Here is a 21,376-nt window from a genome sequence, read left to right as displayed (position 1 = left end):
TCCAGCTAATTGGCACGTGCAGCAAAATGTTATTTTCAGAAGACTTCTTCCATTACACTCTTTTGTCTGTGTTTAGTGAACGTTAGACCAAACATCAGTTTCTGAAGGGACCTGTGATTGCAACAGTACTGTATCTTTGGCAATACTTGGAAATGCTGCAGTCATTTCCCTTTCTTCTGAGGCTGTAGGTTCCTAAACATCTTCATCTGCCCTGTAATTAGTGGTAAACATCCCTGATCATAATATTTGTTTAAATCAGTTGTCTACAGTACCAAGTTCTGGATATTACTTAATTACTCTGCTTAGAGTGAGACTGCCTACAATGTATTTATTGGGATTTAAATGCAGAAATATCTAGAGTTAATATGGAAGTATGAAATAATCAAGAGAACTTGAGAGAAAAACCTAACATCATTTTCTCTGAAGGGTTTCGATGGTACAAGGGAGAGACATTATATTGTCTCATTTACCACCCATCTGTATGGAAAGGATTAGGCTTTGCTATTCTTGCAGATTTGTTTTGACTGACTCTAATTATAAGCAGATTTTTACTTTGCTTTTTAGACATGATATGCAATTCGTATTTGTTTTTCTACATTATATCACCTCGACACCAAGAGTGGATATAAAACTCATGAAAACAGCAGTATAACCATAGAGTATGAATTTCATCACTTTTATTAAGAAACTAGGCCAACACAGCTCATATTTACGAGTAAAATTATCTAATTGTAAGCTCTTTTCAAAACAAGCAAACTAAAATAATACCCCAAGACAATCTGTCCAGTGTGGTGTGCTTTTTTTTTTTTTTTTTTTTTTTGAGCCGCAATAGGTCAACATTTTCCAAGGTTGAATACAGGTAATTGCTATAGTGGTTTTATTAATCTATCTATATATATTATCCTGTCAAATGTAATGTATTTGAAGAATTGCCATCACTTGGCAGATGAGGGAGGTAGATGAGGGAAGAATGAGACAGAGTTCTGCCAGTTTAGCTATTTTAAAGTTTGGTTTTTTAATCTTGCTTAACAGAAGCTTTGAATGATTAATGTGAGCAAATGCATTTAGTGTTGTCTGCCAATGGGAAGTATACCTGAGTTACTTCAAGTGCTGATAATGAAAACGTTAAAAGCAGTGATTTGTTATTGCTGCTGCCATTAGTTGCTGTTCTACAAAGCATGTGACCTGATGAAACAAACTGTTATTGTCACACATGTGGTAACACAAAAGAAAAATCAAGCAAGAGAAATATCTCTACCAGTTAACAAAAAATCTATTTTGGGAAAAGGAGCCTCCCTCCTTCTAACTTTAAGAAAAAAACCTCAAACCTTATTTTCAGAAGGAATTATAAAGTTTATAAACCCTCCAGCAACAAGGGTTGCTAGACTCATAACTTATTAGCAAAATAAACACTAAGCATTTCATGCCATTAAAAAAACCTGAGAGTCCCTCTGTGATTTCTCTGAGCATTCTTTGTAGATGATTTTTTTTTTTTTCTTCAGCTGGATGAAGCGCTTTCTGCAGGCAGAAAGGTTCTGTCTATCTGCACACAACCTGAGCAGCCTCTTTGTGTAACCCCTTCAGAAGATGGCAAGTGAAGCCTGTTTGTGTATGGAGAGGTACCATCCTTGGTCATCCCAAGCCTCTTCCACTCAGAGACCAATAGCTACCTCTTCTGAATTTCCAATCTAAAACAAATGGGAAAGCTTTTCAGTGTAGTCCCTTGTTTATTTGTTTTTCCCCTTACTCAGACTGGCTTCTGTCACAAATGTGCTACCCTGAAGGAATGGCTTTTGAAATATCTCCTGCAGTTTTTCTTTGTGAGGCTGTGGCATCTGCAGGATCTATCAAGCCAAGGTCTGATGCATCGTACATACAGAAGTTAACAGCAGCAAAAGCTGTACTATCCCTAGCTGGGTTTCCTACTGAGTCCTTGCTTGCTGAAAGTGGTTTTTAAGAGTTGAATATACAAACATTCATATGATAATCCTTTTACATGGGGTCAGTGTAAAACGAAAGGATTATCTCCTATCTCTTTTCCTACAACACTGAAGTTACCTTAAAGCTTTTGGTACTAATGTAGTTTATGCTCAGATTTGCTTTGTATTCTGCTTTAGACACGTACTTAAATATTATCTTGAGAATTTAATAAAAATGATGGAGAAAAATAATTTGTGGAGCCTTGGATAATTTATGTTACAATATGATCACTTATAACATTCTGTAGTTTACCTGTTGGCATTAGAGCATATGTACACAGTTACAATTTACCAATATAACTTCAAACAAAGCCAGACATATTATGCATATGGTAACTGTTGATAAGCATACTTATCTGTCATCATAATTATACCACTGCTCAGAGATTCTAAACATTGATTTTTTATTTTTTATTTTTTTTTGTGAGGGATTGAGACTCTACCTTAAAATATATTTACGTATCTTATTACATTGGCAAGAGGAACATCTTAGAAGAATAACTATAGTTTCTTCTCACTACAAGGCACATGAAACAAAAGTGAAATCCAATTGTTTGCTGTCTGCACTGACCTGTGTTTTCATGTTTCTAAGGAAAAAGCTTAGACATTTGCATTGAAAAAATTAGGAAAATTCTGAGTGAGAACAAAAACTTAAGGGGCACAAAGTACTTCTGTGAGCCTTTCATCAAAAGACTAGGCTTTCCTAACAAAGGTGAAACAAGAATTTATTACATCGTCACAATTATTGCCTTTTAAAACTAGGCAGCCAAGTTTACAGCTTAAAGTAAACTGTTAAAAACCATGAACTGGCAACATGACTGAAGTAAGTAACTTTAGTCAAATAAATGTATCCAGCTGAATGAATACTTCATTTCTCCTGTGAAATCATCCCAGAGGATCAGTATGATGCTGTCAAGGTTTATGGGGCTGCTGTCAGAATGGCTTGTTCTTTGTATTCCTTAGAATAACGCAGTTTGAGCAGATGCTAGAAAGGTCCCTGATTTCCTATGGCTTTCAGTGTCTGTGCTGAACTCCATTAAAAGAATTGAGAATCCAGTTTTAATGAGATTTGAGAAGTCAGATTGGTTTTTGAATGTAAACCAGAGTACTTTGATACTTGATCAAAGTATTATAGCATATACTGTAGACAAAGTACCTTTATAGCATATATTGTACACCATAATTCAGCAAAAAAATGGAATCTACACCATATGAATACTGCACTTCACAGCTTAACATGAAGCAAACAGCTGTACTTCACAATTTATCTTTTACTTTGAAAGAAAATAAAAATAAAACAAAAAAACCCCGAAATATAGCAATGCATGTATTTTTTCTTCTGTGTTACATATAGCTAAATAAATATTTAATTCCTAGCAGCAAAACTATTTTATTTCAGATCTCTCAAAACAAGAATACTGAAAGTATGTTATTAGAGTTGTCAAATGTCAATAAAAGACTGGAATCTTAGGCTATAATTTCTGACTGAAATTTTTAATACCTAGTTTTTAGGGTTTTAATGAGGGGAGAGGAAAATAAATGGGACTCCTCCATGGGAAAAGAAAGGGAAGGTGGAAGGTAGTCCGTCATTAATTCTAACAGCTACAGACCAGTTCAGCAGCTTAGTATTAGTAATTGCCTACTACCTGATTTTTCCTGTCTACTTTAAAACACTGGCATTCCAGAAGAAACCTTTTGAAGTTTTCAGCCTTTCTCTTTAGTTTACCATTGAATTATTTCCATGAGTTTGAAGGCTGTGTTTGAGTTTTTGATAGAAATTTGATTCAAGAAATCGTGGATAAGAATCTCTTTCCATGTGCATGTAAATTATTCTCTGTGCTTCGTCAAAACAGGATTGTGTTGCTTCTTGAATATTCCTTGTAATTGCATTCCTCACAGGACTGTCAATGTTAATCTGAAACAGAAAAAAGAATTATTATACTGAAGCATCACTGAATATATGCCAAGGAAGGGTAAGGAAGATTGAATTTAGGAGGCTTGTAATGAATGCCTTTTATTTATATCTTTGTATGTAACCTCTAATATCAGCACCTAACCAAAAACGTGGATTCTACCAGAGTGGATTTCTCCCTGTAATGCCAGAGTATCCTGTCTTATTAGTTGACCAATTTGTTCCTCTTTTGGTGTTTGATTTAGTAAGAGGCATGTTAATGGCTGGATGGAGAGCTTGTTCCCTTGGGGACCAGAACCCTTCAAGACTAGGAGGTGTCCGAGTTTCCCAGTCTGCCCCATATCCCTAACAGAAAAGCCAGTTTAATCCCAGCTGTTGTGATCAGCGGAGGTCAAGACCAGTAGTAAACTCACTGTTGCTGGGCCCATATGTAGAATATGGGCCAAAGACTTCAAACCTTAGGCATGTTAAGCAATATATATTTTCCTCACTACTTCTAAGAAGGATAAGAACATATATATGATTCAGGAGAGGAGGAAGACCTGAGGACATGGAGTGGTTGCAGTGAAAGGAAAAGCTAAAAGGTGCTGATATCCAACCCCCTTTTTGCAAAGAATTGTTCCTAGAGCTGGGATTAGATCCCTGAAGAGGAAGCCTGACTTCTGAGTTCTAATGAGTCCAAGTGCCTGGAGGTGCACAGTACCTGTGAAAACCCCTTGCTAAAAATTATTATGATCTCTGAGATAAAACTGAGCCCGTATATCAACCTTGTTAAGGAAAAGTGTTCTGATTCCTAGAGCTCTTCTGCTGCAATCCAGGATTTGTAGCAGAAAAGCTGAAGGTCTGTGGGTGTCTAAGAGTAGAAAGTTTTAGCAACAGGAAAGTATAGCAGATACAATGCAAACTTTTGATAATCCATTAGCTCATGATGAATTAAATTGCTTTTTTTCAGCTTGACTTCATCAGTATTGAGAGAAGCACTCTAAAGATGTGAAGTTAGTGCTGATGTCTTTCATGTGTTGGGATGTTGTTCTTCCAGAGAGGTCATTTGACTTGCATCTTCTAAATGCTGCTGAAATTTTAATATAAACTGTGTTTAAAGTCCTCATGAGCATCCACCTTTTTAGAGTGATACCTAGTTCTTGTTTTAACCATGAATATCAAGAAAATGTAAAGGCAGAGTTGTGAATACCCAGAAACCAGACAGCCAAGAGCAAGATTAACATAAGTATTAATTTAGAAAAAACAAACAAACAAAAAAACACCAAAAAAAACCCAAAACAAAACAAAAAAACCAACCAAACCACACAGCATATTTTTAACTGTCCTGATTTAAGCCCTTACTTTTGGTTAATGAATTTGTGGTTGATATTACCGAGTTGTGGGGTTTTTTTTGGAAATGCAAATGTCTTGCTGAGTTTCCTATTGTTGCACATGCTAAAAATAAAATAAATGAGAAGAAGACAGAAAAATGTATTGTCTTTCCAATTGGCATTCAAAACCAACAGAGGGAACTTTAAAATTTCTTCAAGGTTTGGATTCATGGGAGTGGTTTAGTCATTTAAAGCATCAAGTGCTCTCTGCCAACATTTGGGAACCCAGCTGAGTTGGTTTTGGCTTGCCCTTCAGTGTCAACAGGGAGGGTCCTATTTGAGACTCTATTATAGTTTTATTTTTACACATAAACCAGAAAATAATCTAGCCGGATTTTTTTTTTAGTTATGTCATTCTATCAGAGGCAACAGCAGTAAAAGCCAGTATTAGCTTAATTTTGCAAAGAGAGTAATAAGCAGGGACAGCTAAAGGTCGTAGAGCATGACTGGCTGAGCAGGAATGACCTTTTTTTTTCTTTATGTTGGAAAGAAAATCACCCTCAAACATTTTACATACAAATCTGTTCTGTCTTCCCTAAACTGTGTGCTGCTGGAAGCAGAAAATAATTAATCTATATTGGAACCTTTCTTTTAGCCCATTTTACACAGAGGACAGCACTGGGTAGAGTTTTTACTTCGTTCATTTATATTTACTCTTGCAAAGACCAGAGTAACATATACATGTAGCAATGGCATAATCCAGAATCTATTAAAATCATATCAATGAACCCTAGATCAGATGCTAAAAAGACTGGAATTAATCCAAGAACTTGGTTCTTAATCTAGTTGTGCCTTTTGCTTTGTATCCTTGGCAGATATAAAGATATACCTATAGACAAGATGTCAAGGCAAGTATTAACATTCTGGATGCAGAAGAGTTTGGGGTGGATGAATAGCAAAGTTTTCACTCCCTTTAAGATGAGATGCTAGCCATTTGTTATTGCTTTTTGTCAGCTACATTACACATCAGGATTGCTATTAGAGGAAACAGAGAACTCATGTTATTGTGTGTCACCTCATTGGGAGCCTGGGGTTGAATGTAATGTGTAAAAAGTTTCCTTGCCACAGAAATCCTTTTCCTCTGTGATGTGATCTTCTTATAAGCTTCACAAGCAAGCCAGAATTCTATGTTTTCATCACTGTGCTCTGTCTTCAAGTAGGTCTTGTAGATCATAGGCCCATCTGTAAATTTCAGAAACCAAATTCACATACCATGACTATATGCATTACCTTTAGAGTCCTTCGAAGACAATAAGGGTGTTTACAAGGCTGTATAATTCTTGATTGTACTCCTATAAATATTTTTACTAGATTATGTCAAAGTGGGGAATTAAACACACTAACCCTGGAACCCTACATTTCAACATCGCATTTTCCTGCCTGTGCAGAGCTCTCTTTAACCTCGGCGACATTTCACTGTGCAGGGACAGAGTGCTGAGAACTTCATTCTTCCTGGTCTGTGCAAACTTCATCAAACATATCAAAAGGCTGACAATTACTTTGAAATCCCTGTTCTAGTTTTGTACAGAAGATATGTAAGTGTTATCAAATAATCATGATTTGAGTAAATATATATATATATATATAATTATTTTCTTGGTGTAAGAATTTGGGAAAAAAGCAATGGGGGGGTGGGGGAAATAACGTTTTTCTTGCTGCTGTATTGACCGAAGTTAAACAGTTAAAAGAAGAATCTGTTCAGCAAATAAGTGGTTCTGCACCCGAGAATATCTTTGAAACACCTGGCAATAGAGTTTGACAGCAGCAATCCGTGGGATTTTGGCAAAGATTAAATTTCTGACGCTGCCTTTTGTCATGTCGTTAGTCTTGCTTTGTACAGGATTAGTCAATAATGTTGTTAAAATGCCTCTGGCCAGGAGAACCCTTCTGAGGCTTCACTCTGTGCTGGCTCTTGAGCAGGAGTGGTCTCTGTACTTTCAGAGCAAAACCTAAGACAGGTGAACACTTTGCTCGCCTTTCATAAAGAGCTGCATATCCATTTGATTTAGAGCTTTTGGCTTTTCATGTGAGTACACCTTTGCATTTTCTTATATCATTAAGCATTTAAATCCAAAATCAACAAATCTAAGTACAGGGAGCAAGGTATTTTAAGAAGGGCAGCATCTGAGCACTGCTGGAAGCTACAGCATTTTATGGGCTTCCATGTTTCTAAAGACACTGAGCACTGCCTGTTGCTTGTGTTTTAATTTAGTCTCTTGTAAATGCTGGCTGTTGTTCACTTTATCCCTCTGCTTTCCGTGCAAACTGTAACACACCAGGTTGTTTACTGTTAAAGATTTTAAAGGCAAAATATTTTTCTTTTGACTTGTTACAAATTCTGTCTGTTAATCGTCTTGCTCTTTGTAGTTTGTCTGTAGTTAGAAAATAATGCTAGTCCTCCGTAATAATTTTTAGAGGCTTCTGATGTAACTCTGCGACTTTTCCATCAATGTTTTAAAAAAAGTAGGTCAGCAGTGATGTTCCAGACTGGCGGCCATATGAGAAATTTGGGAGAGCTCTGAATGAGGCAGGAGAATGCTGGAGAGGGAAAGTTCAGGTTTGTTACTGAAGCTACAGCTCTTCCTATACATGAGATGAGGGTCTAAGTTCCATGGATTTAACTCTACAGATGTACCATCAGCTGTGGTGTCTTTGCCATACACAGGATTTCCCAAGAATCTTCTTTCACTTTCTTCTAATATATATTGCTGTTAAGTGGGGATATAGCAGATAAACCAGCCCTTATCATGTGTCTTTATAAGAATTACATGTGCTTGCAGAAATGGCAAGTTTGAGAAAGCATTTACAGCATGCTACGTTTCTTTTCAGTGTGATGCATGCTAAGTGTGCCACACAAAGGTGTTTTCATTAGCTGGTTATAACACAGCATATATTTTTACTGCATGACTTGTTGATTTTGCATCATGGGAACTTTTGTCAGTAATTCATCTGGGATACAATTACTTACATTTACTTGTTATCAGCTTATCAAAAGACTGGGACCATTGCAGCACTTCCTCCGAAGACAATCTTAGGAAAAAGGAGATTATTATAGGTTTAGCTGTGGTTCAAAGTGTAAAAAAAAATAAATGAAATTACTTTATTGAAAATCTGTTCCCTAATTTAAATAAGATCTATATGAAACTTACATTTTAAAGAATTTTTCTGTATGTCCCAGATCTTGTGTTTACTATGCTGAAGCAAATACTCCTCATGCTGTAACAAGTACAGTTCCATCTCAAGGTGGTCCCATGTAATTCCTTTGGAAATGACATTCACTTACGTAAATTGTGCTTAGGAGAAGCACAAGGAAAGTACTAGCTTTCTAGATAGCAACTTCTTTGGGACAGGAATAATTGTATCATTTCAAATACTGATGTTTGTATTTAGTAGCAAAGTCTTTAAAGGCCTGAGATCTCGTAATACTTAAAGGCCTTTAACATCTAAGTTGACCTGTCACCTGAGAGCTGAATATAAGCTCGGAACATAAAGTAAATAATGAAAGGTTAATACAGTCTTAGCTTCCATCTCTCTCCAGTTGTTTACAGTGCAGTATGACACATTATTGCTAATCTAGACAGTTCTTGGAGGTGACTAAAATCAGATTTCTTTCTTTCACGTTTGCTGCTCTTAAGCAATAATTTCATAAGTCTGTCGGAGTCTCTTGCCTGATTCTGGGAACCAGCATGGAAGTTGTGAGGTGAGAGACTAAACAATTTAAGGAAAAACAAATGTTTGAGGGCAAATAGGTCCATTTAAGTGCATGTAGCTCCACTTACACCGACTGGTTTTTAAGCATTGCAGTTATAGGACATCAATGCTGGTAACTTGGAAAAAATGCTTATGCTTATATTAGTAGAAAAAAGCACATGGGATGTATTCCAGTGGGTGCTTTCCGTTATGCATCAGCCAAAACTGGGTGGAGAACCCTTCTTATTGAGTATTATGTTTTCATAAGAGCTGTAATTTTGACAACAGTTACTTAGTATCACAGAACTTTTTTATTTTAAATTAAAAGCAAAATTGACTCTGGTATGTGTGCTGCATGGTGCTTCATAGATTTCTGCTACATAACAATCGTTATAGTTTTTTTAACTGGTGATCACCCATTTATTTTTAACTTTATATAATTGTCATGCTGTGATAGCTGTACATGCTGTGATTTACTGATTGTCTTGTCGGGCTTTCCTGATCAGTCAGACCTGATCAGAGAAATATATAATAATACTTATTACTATTATCAAATCGTGGTGTCAGTAACTTGCTAGTAGCTCTTGTCAGTAAAAGATAATTTTTTTTCTCTTTGTTGTGAGCTACCGGCCTCCTCTCTGTACAAATTCAGGAAGCATGTATTGTGGGGAGTGAGAATCTCTAGTACTTTGAATGCTTTTTTTGTTCCTGAAGAGCTGCTTCTGAGTCAAATTCACTGTTATTGATGCAGATAATTTTCCCCTCAGCAACAGCACTTGTATATAGAACAAGTGAAAATCTTGTCTGTCTCTCTGAGCATCGTCAATAGGGACATCTTATTTCCATTTCTAATTATTTTGTCTTTAGTATTAATTTGTGAAGCAGAAAGAACACTGCCTGATGGGACAGATGACACAGAGGAAAACCTTTTTACTTGTATTTTAAAATCAGGAACATATGAAAGGCAGTAAGGGAAATGTGAACACGGGTTATTGGGATCTGTATTAATGCCACTTTTACAGCTGCTGCGCTGACACTAAACATGCACTGATTTGCAATGTGATTGAATTTGCTGAATAACATATATTACACTGAAAAAAAAACCCTGAATATTGTCCAAAAATAACTAAGACTTTATAGCTGGGACTCCAAATTAATTGGAAAAATGCTGTTGTAGTGTCTTGTGGAGCTGTCATTCGCTTATTGTACCCTCTCCAGTGTAAGGGGCTGCCCTGGCCACTGATGTTGGGGAGAGGAGTCCTCATCCAGGAGGCATTTTTCAAAATGCTGTCTGGATTTCTGCCACTTGACTTCTGAAAGTGCCAGTTGGGTGAGGTCATCAGACACACCTCAGCGTTGCTGTGGAAGACACACTTTAATCAGTAAATCAATCCCATGTATGATCTGATAGCAGCTGGCAGGCGGGTTGGATGGCATTTCACCACCCCAGTGTGATGTGCTGACCCAAGTTCCAGCCATGGTTGGCCTCTGCTGAGGCTGGTGGCAGCTGAGGACTTGCAGGAGGCACTTGGTCTCTTATCCACCACATGCGTACTATTCAACGTTTGCCGACAGTCTGAATTCTTTTAAAGGACTGACCCAAAATATTTGTATTACAAATTCTTCACAGGCCCGAATCTGGACTTAATCCAGAGGTTAGTTTAAGCCCATGCCTATTTAATATAAAGGAATTGGCTGTATGAAGGTGGTCAGCTGGGGCAGTTATGAAAATGTTGCACTCTTTTCCATGATCTTAAGTTTGCAAAGAAAACTTCCATTGCAAATTTTGAGATTTTTGTCCCTCCTAACTTACAGGTGCATGTACTCCTGAACATAAGAATCTTATAGTTACTTACTTAGAACTGATCCCTTTTTCTTCTGCTCTGAATATCTTGCAAAGCCAGCAAGTATTTGGACTCATTCTCCTAAATATGGAAAATATGTGAGTTTTAAACCTGCTGTGCTTAGTTCTGGCTATCTTAATTTCCACTTATATTATAGGAATCCTACCAGTTCTAGCAGTATTCGTATTTTATGTATCTAATCTTTGAGTCATGACCAAAGCATTAGATGAAATAATATGTTTGTAACATGCAAGAACTTAAAACAAATTAATATTAAAAAAAAAAAAAAATCAAACAGTGCAATTGATATCCCTTAGGGAAAAATAGAAGTGTTAATAATTCTCTCTCTTTGCTTCTCTAAATGTGGAAAGAGATTACAAATGTGACCCTGACCCAAGGCAGAAGAAAACCAGGAATCTTTTCCCTGAAAGCTCAGGGTGACCTGCATCAGGGATCAGAGTTCAATGTAAACAGGACAGTGCTGAGTAGTTTGTTAAGCGCCTGAGATTAACATTGAGATTTGTCCAGCAAATATCTCAAAGTCAATAAAAATTGGTATTAAACTTACTGTTGTGTAGAGATGATATCCAAAAGAAAAGGTGTAACTCTTTGTTAGGAATGAGGCAGTCTGTCTGAAAACAAACAAAAAACAACACCAAAAAAGCACGCGCGTGCACACACACACACACACACACACACACACACACACACACACCAAAAAACCAACCAAAAAACCCACAAACAAAAAACAAATCAACCAAACAAACAAACAAACAAAAAACCACTTGTGACCTCAAGTATGTCTATTTCTTCTCCTTTGGCTTTCATAGAATCATAGAATTCTAGGGATTGGAAGGGACCTCGAAAGATCTGTATACACCTGCCTGAAGTCGAAACACTAGTCTTATACATTATTTATTTAAACTCACTTTTTTTTTCAGGTTTGGGTTTGATTGGCACATGCTCCTCATACAACCAATTTTTTCTTGAAATGCATAATAAAATAGAGCAAAGCTGTCTTTGTGCAGTCTTCTGAACCTGTGAGGTTATTGCATTTACCTTTAGTCTTATTTTCCTTGTTTCCTTACATCTATATCCAATTCTACATTATATGAGAGTCTTACCCAGTAGATTTCCTACAGGATATTAAAACTTAATTTCCATTGCCTGGTTCCTACTTTTGTGGAATTCTCTGAACTACACGCTCTGCTTGGTTTCTGTATGATTTCCTCTACATGTGCCTATTCATTTCACCAGTATTTACTCACTTCACCCTCTGCCTAAAAGCAATCTTTTAAAACTATGCAATATTCTGTATTTAAGCTGAGGTTATGCATTTAAATTCTGGCATATGGTTGTTGCTTATCACCTTATTTTAGACAATTTTACCCAATGCCCTCTATTTTGGGTGTTTTCATACTGCAGTTCTTCTATTTACTGGAATATAAAAAAAACACAGGCTTTGTGGCTTTTTTGAAACCTGAATAAGCTTATGTTGGTTGCCCACTATACAGAAATGCTTAAGAAATATTAGATGAAGCAATATTAGATAATCTAGTTCAGCTACTTCCATCAGAATTCGAAGTGTTAATCAGTAATTTTTTTCTTCAGGTGACTGCTGCATGAAGTCTCATTTGTCTAAGGAAATGTTGTTGTTCCAAGGAACCGTTTTAATTTGAGTTAAAGGCTTTAAGCAAGTATTGTTCCCCAGGGCTTGTTGAGTACACACATTTGCCAAGCATACATATAGGCTTTGTGGTTCTCTCTTCCTTTTATATTAGAAATATTTCTTAAAAGACTGAGGAACAGAGCATGCTGATTTTATCTTTTTCAGTGCTTTTTTGGAATGTCGTTTTTCCACTGAAGCATAATCTATGCTTCATGAGTTTAATGTTGCTTGTTTCTGCTGGCCATAGCCCTAAAATAAGACAGGAATAGCACACAAAGCTACAACATGTCAGTTTTGAACCGGCTGATCTTTGTAAGCGCAGCCTGGGACTTATCTATGTTAGTGTCCTATCTTCTGCTGTAAACGGCAGCCCATCTACATCTTAACTACTTACTACAGCTTTGCAGTGTTCAGCTAACTCGATTTGGATCGTGGGAGCTGTTTGCACCTGTTCCATATAAATAACAGGTAGTATCATTTTTGTTTGCTCATTATAAGGTTTTATTGCAACAAGGCCACAAGTTCTTTAACATGCAGGACCTGCGTTCCCTTGCAGGTCTTGTAATCAAAAAGAAAGTCACATGGTTACAGCACTTTCAAGAAGGAATTGCCTGTCATTATTATGTTAATGTCTGTAAAATATGTAAGCAGTACTGATCTGGAAATGACTGTTTAACTGCTATCATAATTTATATTGAAAAAATATCAGGAGAACTGCTTTGGTAGATCAAAGAACAAGCTCTATTTTTTGAACTATAACATAATTTTTGGCTTTCCAGCTCCCTTATGCTGTGCCAGTTCAATCTGTAAGCTACCTTATGTCACAGTTTTTAGTACACAGCGTAGGATTCAGGAGAGCCTTCGAGAGAAACCGCTGTATAAAAGTTCTAGTGAATTGCCTTCTGCAGCTTCACTCAGCTTAGTTTGTTTGTTCTAAGAGTATTATGCAAAATATTTATATATAAATAAGAATAAAGTTTATACATCAGAAACATTTCTAAAATGAATGCCTTTGCTATTCTGAGGTAACTTTACATGCCAAGAGAAAAATGTTTCCCTGCCTTTGCTATACTTTTCTGATAATATTTCAAAGTAAAAAACCTCATACTTACAGAAACTCTTCTTGGATTTTCTCCCTTGGTTAAAAAGTTTCATTTAGTAGTTGTATTTGTAGGGATAATTTTCCAAATTCCTTGACCTGTTTGTTTGTTTTTCATTATTTTCTTGTAGTGTAGAAGCACTTACTACCCTTTGGCGGTGTCTATGCTGCTTATGTTAGCGCCCAACTCCTTTCTGTACATACCATAAGCAAACAGTGGCTGTGGTTTTTATCAGAAAAAGTTCAGTTGGACTGATGCACCACTGATAGAGGCTGCTTACTCTGAAATTATCTTGCTTCTCTTCTGATCAGCTGTAAAATGAATTGAAGCTCTGTTTTACTTCATTGAAATATTGCATGTATTGTCCAGGTTTTGTGACCAATATTTTCCATCCCTTTATCAGAATTCTTTATATGAAATCTAAAGTCTATGTTGAACTTGCAAGATGAAAGGCAAACGTACCCTTGTACTAAAACCAAGTTTCATCCTCTTAGAGGCAGCATTATGAAGCAAGTACTTTGGGCTGCCTTGGGAGAGAACCTTTATTTTCTGCTCTGACACATTTGTGTAAGGCTTTTATGTACTATACACCACCAGGGCGATGTTAGAGCAGAACTTTCTTTAGATGTCTATGAGGTCCTCTGCCATTTTTCTCATAGCTATTGTCCATGTGAAGGCCTCACTTTAAATTGAAACTCAAGTTGTGCATGTTTCACTTGATCTTCTTTAGCTAAATGTGTCAAAGCAGCCACGCAGCGCCATAGTGCCGGAGTAGCTCTCTTCATACCAGTGGTAGCCTGGTTTGTGGTGATACTGGGGCTGTGGAGATAGCACTAGCTCAGGTAGTTGTTGTAAATTAGTCACAGAGAGGGGAAAAAAAACTTTCTAGAGGGCTTTCTGTTCTTTCTGTGTGTAGTTGTGATCTCTTTGGATTTGCTGGTGTCTACAAGGCACAGGGTGGCAGTGTCAGGAGGCAAAGGTTGGTCTTTCCTCTGCTCCACCTGACAGCCCAGCTGTGAACAGTCTGCAATGTTTCTTTCTGTCTCATCTCTCCGTTTTGACTAATATTTCTTTTTCTCTCACAATACCTCCTAGGCAAAGCATGAACCATGTAGTGTTTGAACTTCAGTTGAAGTTTGAGCCTACAACATTTACAGTACACTCATTTATTTTATTGCAGCTCACCCTACTGGTACACAGGCTGAGTGTAGAGGGGTGGACCAGCCATAATGCTTCTGCTGGGGAGGAGCCGTGTGTGGTGTGCACACCCAGGGCAGAACCTGGTGTCTGAGCAGGGCAGCAGGAACTGCCTGCAAGGAACTTCCCACGGGACCTGGCCTGTGCCTATGGAAAGGGAGGATTCAAAAAGGAAAAAAAAGCACCGTATGAATAAATGTCACTCTGGAAGAGTTGCATAATAAAAATCCCAATTAAGTGAATAGTCTCCACTAGTTATTTGAACCAGTATTTAACTATTTAATTTACATATATTTTGTAAAAATCTTGTGTGTATACACATGTGCATATGCAAGTTCGCTTGCAAAAGCTTAAATATATCTTCTTATTGCAACAAATTTCATTGGAATTAAAGGATAATTGATCTAAAATGTTAGTATTAAAATGAATGATAGCAAACTATTTAGGACTTTTTGTTTTTCTGTCAAGTGATATTCAGTATCAGGATGCTGTAGATGAAAATATATCTTTGTAAATTTAAATTGTGCGGTTACTCAGTATCGGTAATCAGTGATTTTTGTGTTCAAATATTTTTCTTTTACATATTACAGGCATTAAAAATACTGTAATATTGTAAAATTGAAACAAACTTTTGTTTTGTTTTTCCCATAAGCTTGTTTTTACTATTAAGCTGAAGAAAACACTTCTTCAAACTTCCTCTTGACTTGTACAGTCAGAAGATATTTAGGTGCAGGGTTTGTTGTATATTTCATGTCTGCAGTTTTGTTGTCATCTTGACCATGCTCTAAAGTACCATTTGAAATTCAATGAGTATCTGCAGGCACCTGGGATTGCCTGAGGTCCTTTAGCACTGTAAAACCGGAGAATCTGGCTGGCTAGGAAGCCCTCAAAGACTGAGGGACTCCAGAGGGCTATGGATTTGTTCCTCCCTGTCACCACCATGCCTCCCAGCCAGGACCATAACTACTTACTCCTAACAGGACTGCCACCATTCAAGCTTGTTTCTATTTCATTAATCCTGTTGCAAATACAATTTTACAACTTGTTTCTTTGAGTCAGCGGTTTTCCACTACCGTTCTTTCATAACTTGATACCCAGAACATTGCCTTTCTGCTTCCCTTTCCAGAATATTTAAAGTACAAAGGAGTGGAAGGTTTAGTCATTAACCAAGTATGCTGCTTTACTGAAAAATTATGTAATTGAACCTAAATCATACTGTTCCTCTTATTGTATAGATACTCCACTAGGTGTCACCTGGTATCATCCTGGAGAAGGTTTAACTTCTGTGTGTGTCGGTTCAACCTGTGGTCTCCTGAGGGTGGATGTGGGTGCAGGCTCTGGGGAAACCTTCAGCAGTTTCTGTCTCATTAATGGTCCTGTCTAGCCTGAAAGAACCTCCTTGCCCAGATAGGTGAGATGTTGATACAAGCAGATAACCAAGGTATATGTTGAACAGGCCAGTTAACATGGCTTCTGATATGTCCTTGTTCCTTTGAATTCCTTATTGTTGCCACATGCATGGTACGGAACAACTTAGTGTCATGAGAGCATGTGCTATGTAGGAACCTTTTATTGCTTGGTTCCTTCAATGGTTGACCTGGACATGCTTTTCAGAAATAAAACTATGAGGAAAATTGAAAAGCCAAATTATCAAAATGGAGAAAATGGCTATATTATATCAGAGTTGCTGGATTTGTCAGTTGTCTGCCCTTTTCTTTTTCTAGGGATTAATTATCAATTGTCAGCTAGTTCAAATAATATATGTTGGTCATTCTGATCGCAAACATTTTTTCATGTAAGTAAGAATCATGAACCCAGATGAATTTTTGCTCATAGTTCTGTGTTTCCTTTTCTTTTTTCTTGTTCTCACTTACATAATAGTGTCTTTGTTAATTCTCATGCCTTCTTTTTATTTTTTTCTCTTGCCCTTCTATTAATTCCTTCCTATTTGTGTTTCTATTTTAATGCTCTTCTGCTCAATAAACATCCCACCCACCTACATCTGTTCACACTAGTGAACAGAGAAGTACTGTTTCTCTCATTCTCTGTGTTGTACCCATTCTTTCCACCTACCCATGTACTCCCTTGCTTGCACATGGCTACCATTTCTTCTGCAGTTCACCCCTGTGCTGGCGTTCGTGAATGCAGGAATCCTGCTTGCTGGGGCTTGCCTGCTACTCACATTCCTGATGCAGTGTCTCACAAGGACATGTTAAACAGGAGCACTGAGGATGTGCCTAGAGATTTAGGACCAAGCACAGGAAAAGCAGTAAAATATAAAGAGGCCTTTGTTAACCTTGAGGAGAGCACAAAGTGGATACTCTGTTCTAGGTGCTACTCATTCTTGTTGCTGTTTGAGTGGATGTAGTATAGAAATAACAGATCAATGTTCTTGGTTTTCACTTAGTACAGCCATTGAAGTTTCCAGGGGACAGTCCTGTTTCTCTGGTTGCATCTTACTTGGTGGATTTAATCAGGTTCTGTTGGGAACTTTCTTGTTATATAATTGAAAATAGCCTCAAGAAAAGTTAGGTTTGGTGTGCAGCAGAGATCTCACAGGACAACAATGTTCACAAGTTCAGGTCCTTACTGTTGGTCACAACAACCAAGAAACTGCAGCTATATAGATACGAAGTGGTTTTTGGTTTTGGGTAGTAATAGCCATGGCCTGCTAATATTCACTGACTTCAAGAATTTGAATAGTTTTTGTATTTCAACAATAACATTGGACAAATCTTGCATTGTGATCAGTCTCTGCAAACTCTATTAACAATAACCTGCTGAGAGAAAACAGACTGAAGCCTAGATACTACTTCTGAAAACCTTACCTCAGTTGTACACTATGACCTTTCTGTTCCCTTTTTTTTCCCCTAAAAGCCGTGATGTCATTGTGTGAGCCTGACATTCTGCAACTATCAAAATAGATAAGGAGATCATGTGACTGGAAGCTTGGACTGGTTTTTACATGAACTTTCAACCCTCCCACTGAACCTGGCTTCAGAGAGGTTGGCACTGTGGTTTGGGTACACAACACCATGTACCCTTGGCTCTCTGACAGACTCTGCATACGCACTTGCATGAAAGTGCAGCAGTAAACACGGCTACTTACACGTCTTGTGAGGGTACTCATTTTGAAGATGCCAGTTGCCAGTCTTGCACTTGTTTATTTGGTGGAAAATTATTGGTTACAACTTGGTGCAAGTGGGTCAGAATATTTGACTATGTCAGTCCAGGGCATTTGTTTCAGCACATGAACAGTTCCTGGCTGGACTCTGGGCTTCGTTTGGACATCCTCAGTGGGTTCACTGTTTCCTCGGACTGGCATGAACAAGTACACTGGCTTACTCAAACTCATGTCTGGTCAAATTCTGTTCAACAGCAAGTCTCTGTCTCTAAAGTTGGCTTCTTCAGCTTCATGGTTGACAAACCATTTGCTACTGTAAATATAGTAGAGACTTTTTCCATAAGTGGTATGAAATACAAAGGTTACTAAGTTATTTCTGTTATTCAAACTGTGTTTATTTTGCTTTATTTTGAAAGTTTGTCCTCTAATAGCAGGAGCTCTCTGACCACAGGAACTAGAAGGAAAAAAATATATATTAAAAAAAAAAAAAAAAAAACAAACCCCACACCTTGTGACTTGAGCGATGTCAAGTTTGGAGGCAGCTGTATTGTCACTTTAGTACTTTGGCTGTATAACAGACTTTGAAGCATTGCTAATCTGCTCTGTTTCTCTCTGCACATAAGTAGAGTGATGTGTAAGGCTTACATTTCTGTATTCCATTTTTTACTCAACCTATTTTTAGTTGTATTAGTGAAAGGCACCACATGAAAGTGGGTCACCAAACTAGTTAAGTGCTTTAAGGCTCTGTTGTGCTTAGACCATTGGAAGAACTTGAAGGGAACTGCTCAGTAGAATTAGAATTTAAATGTTAATCATCTTTGGGGTCTTTCAATAGAATACTTTATGTGACTGTTTTGAGAAATGAGGGGGATCAAGTTTATTTCCAAGATAAGCACATCAGTTCTTGGTTGATGTAAATCTCTTTTTTTGTTACTAAAATATTTGAGGCTCTATTTATCCAAACAAAGCTGGGGATAACCTTCACTCCTTTCTGACTTTGTTTCTGAGCATACAAGACAAATTCAAATCATCTAACGAACATTAAGCAAGAACTTGTTTTGCAATTTCTGCCCATGTTTAATGACTAAAGACTTAATTTCAGAAAGCTTCATTGATAGACATCATGCTCTCTGATACAATCAACCCATGTCTCTGAATGGAAGATGAGAACATCTAATTTTCCTCCTGTTGTCATCTATTTTTGCTTTTCAAACTCATTTCACAACCATGGAGGAGGTGACATCCAGAACATGTGGTACTTCAGAGTGTGGGCAGGGACGGGTGGCATTTTGGGGTCTAAGGTGATGAATTTGTATTCATCACCATTTCAGCTTTAATTGCCTTCTCCTTTACTGTGCATAATGATAGAATGTCTCCACTGACAGACTTTCATGAATGGCCTTTTCAATATATGGGAGAGAATGATAATATGTTATACCATACTTTTATTTTTATTTGGCAGAATGTTAAAAATACCTATTTCAGGGAATATAATTAGAGAAGGTTTTCTAAACTGGAGGGTTTAGTTAGACCTTTACATTCGCATTCAAGGTCTGTTGGACTCCTGAGTCCTCGCATGAAGAAAACTTATCTTTGCAGCAGGTATAAGTTAATTAATTTCAAAAGTGTACCCAAAGATAGTTGTTTGGGGTTTTTTTTATTCTGAAACACTGGCAAACAATGAAAATGTTTCCTTCAGGGGTAGGGCAGAGCACTTAAAGTCTGAGTCACTACTGTCAAATCTTAAAGCTTCTCTTTGTACTGCATCCTGTTTTCCTATACTGATCTGTAGCTGATGGCCAAGCTGATTCAACTGGTTTTCTTAGAGACTGTGAATGGAACAGCAAATTTCCATTCTCTTATGGTATATTTTTTCCAAAAAGGGAAAGCTAAATGTAGGTTTGTTATTTTGTTTGGTTTTTTTTGTTTGTTTGGGGTTTTTTAAGCTGTTTGACCTATTAAATATTTTAATAAGTGTTGGATGACAGCCAGACCCTGATTGTTCTGGAAACTTTTAGCACTTAATTGATAATTAACTCCATCTACCATATGTTGAAAAACAACAGTTTCCCCCAACTGCCCACTAAGTTATTTACAAGAGAGTAAACAGAGCTTGCGTTCACAAGTTTCTCCTTTGAGTATGGGAAGTTTCCAGGGCTTTATGCTTTCTGTATGTGATGTGTAATGTGTCCCATTTTGGAAGAATCTGCCATGCTGGGCAGGGCACAACCCACAGCTGTGAAACCCGTCTACAGCTATTTGTGTGCATGGGTGGGGGAGGAGGAAATCACAACTTGATGTGGTGTGTGCACCTTGTAAATGAAACGAAGGGCACAAAAAGCACCGAGTCCTTAATCACTTTGATCTTTCTGGAGTTTTTCTGAGTGCAAAGATTCTCCATTTAGGCAATATTAAAAAAAAAAAAAAAAAATCACTGCAAAATAAACATTTTGTGTACTGCATTTTGAAAAACAGAGGTTTTGAAGAAATAATAAAAAATACATCTCTCTGGAGTATTTTACAGCATGTAAATATTTTTAAGTGTCTTAAAAGACTGTATTTTTTTTTTCTCGTGTGTACCATTGAACTGTTACTTATAGCTTATTCCTTTTATAAAGTGGATTAGTATGGATGGCACTATAAATTGCCATAAAACACTTCCAGATCTCTTGGACCTTGTTTAAACAACCAGCTTTGTATAGCCCTGCTATAGCAACAGATATATAACGCTAGGCTTACGACAGCATCGCAGAGACAGCTCTGAATTTCTGCTACGCTGTTTATTGCTTGGTGAAACATGGTTATGTTGCCAGGGTCACCAGAGTGGGCTGGAATATCTCTGGAATTAACAACCTGGGTGATTGATCTTTGTAGTTGTTTTCGGGTTCCTATTGCAAACAAGGTGAAAAACTTAGACATGTACCACGGTTGAGTTGTGAGGAGTGGAATAGTTTCTTTCAGGGGGAAAAAAAACTTTCCTATTCTCCCACTGTACCAAATCATGAACCAGGGAGAGATGCTTGTGGAAAAGAATGAAAAGTCCCTTTGTCTTCTCCACTCAAATATTCTGGTCTGTACTCACTCCGCACAGCACCAGTGCTTGGTTGGTGTGCTCCTGGAGAGCTGTGTTAGTCCCTTCTCTGGGTAGGTTTAGCTTATTTTTAGAGGTTCTAATCACATGTTACGGTGTCACTTTCTCACCCTTTCCTGTCAGGGCAGACCCAGTGACACTGGGCAGGACGTGGGCGTGCAGGGGCCAGGCACTGAACCCCCGAGCAGCTGTGGGGGCTGCACCTGGGCTCTGGTGAGAGGATTACCACTGCCCAATGCAAAGCCACAGGGCTGTGGGCACAGGCAGGGACATTGGCCATCTCTTGAAGTGAGCAGTGGCACAACTCCAGCCTGCCTCCTCCTTTTCATTGTACCTGCCTCTGTGACGTGTGTTGAGTTGCAGACAGATATTCACCTGTTGCCCCACTCAGCAGTTT

The 21,376-nt window shown here is 37.7% G+C and overlaps 1 protein-coding gene and 1 long non-coding RNA gene across 4 annotated transcripts in view; one reads left to right on the top strand and one right to left on the bottom strand.

The window, feature by feature from the left end:
• The window catches only part of LOC309440458, a 95,406-nt gene that overhangs the window by 31,770 nt on the left and 42,260 nt on the right, over positions 1-21,376 (top strand). The window lies entirely within an intron of this gene.
• On the bottom strand, positions 672-13,824 carry RGS13 (regulator of G protein signaling 13). Of its 3 annotated transcripts, none has more exons than XM_082054139.1 (6): positions 13,580-13,824; positions 11,367-11,430; positions 10,811-10,879; positions 8,233-8,294; positions 6,280-6,446; positions 672-3,894 (listed from the first exon to the last, which is right to left on the bottom strand). In XM_082054139.1, exons 3-6 carry the CDS (start codon positions 10,873-10,875, stop codon positions 3,697-3,699), a joined length of 492 nt encoding a protein of 163 aa, XP_081910265.1. In that variant the 5' UTR covers positions 10,876-10,879; positions 11,367-11,430; positions 13,580-13,824; the 3' UTR covers positions 672-3,696. The 3 variants fall into 3 exon arrangements, with proteins under 3 accessions (XP_081910265.1, XP_081910266.1, XP_081910267.1); XM_082054140.1 differs by having other exon boundaries at positions 11,367-11,426; XM_082054141.1 differs by lacking the exon at positions 11,367-11,430 and having other exon boundaries at positions 10,811-10,878.

The sequence above is a fragment of the Streptopelia decaocto genome (assembly GCF_964273445.1).
Source record: "Streptopelia decaocto genome assembly, chromosome: 5".
Lineage (NCBI taxonomy): Eukaryota > Metazoa > Chordata > Aves > Columbiformes > Columbidae > Streptopelia > Streptopelia decaocto.
The sequence above is the reverse complement of the archived record's forward strand: the minus strand, read 5'-3'. Positions and strand labels throughout refer to the sequence as shown.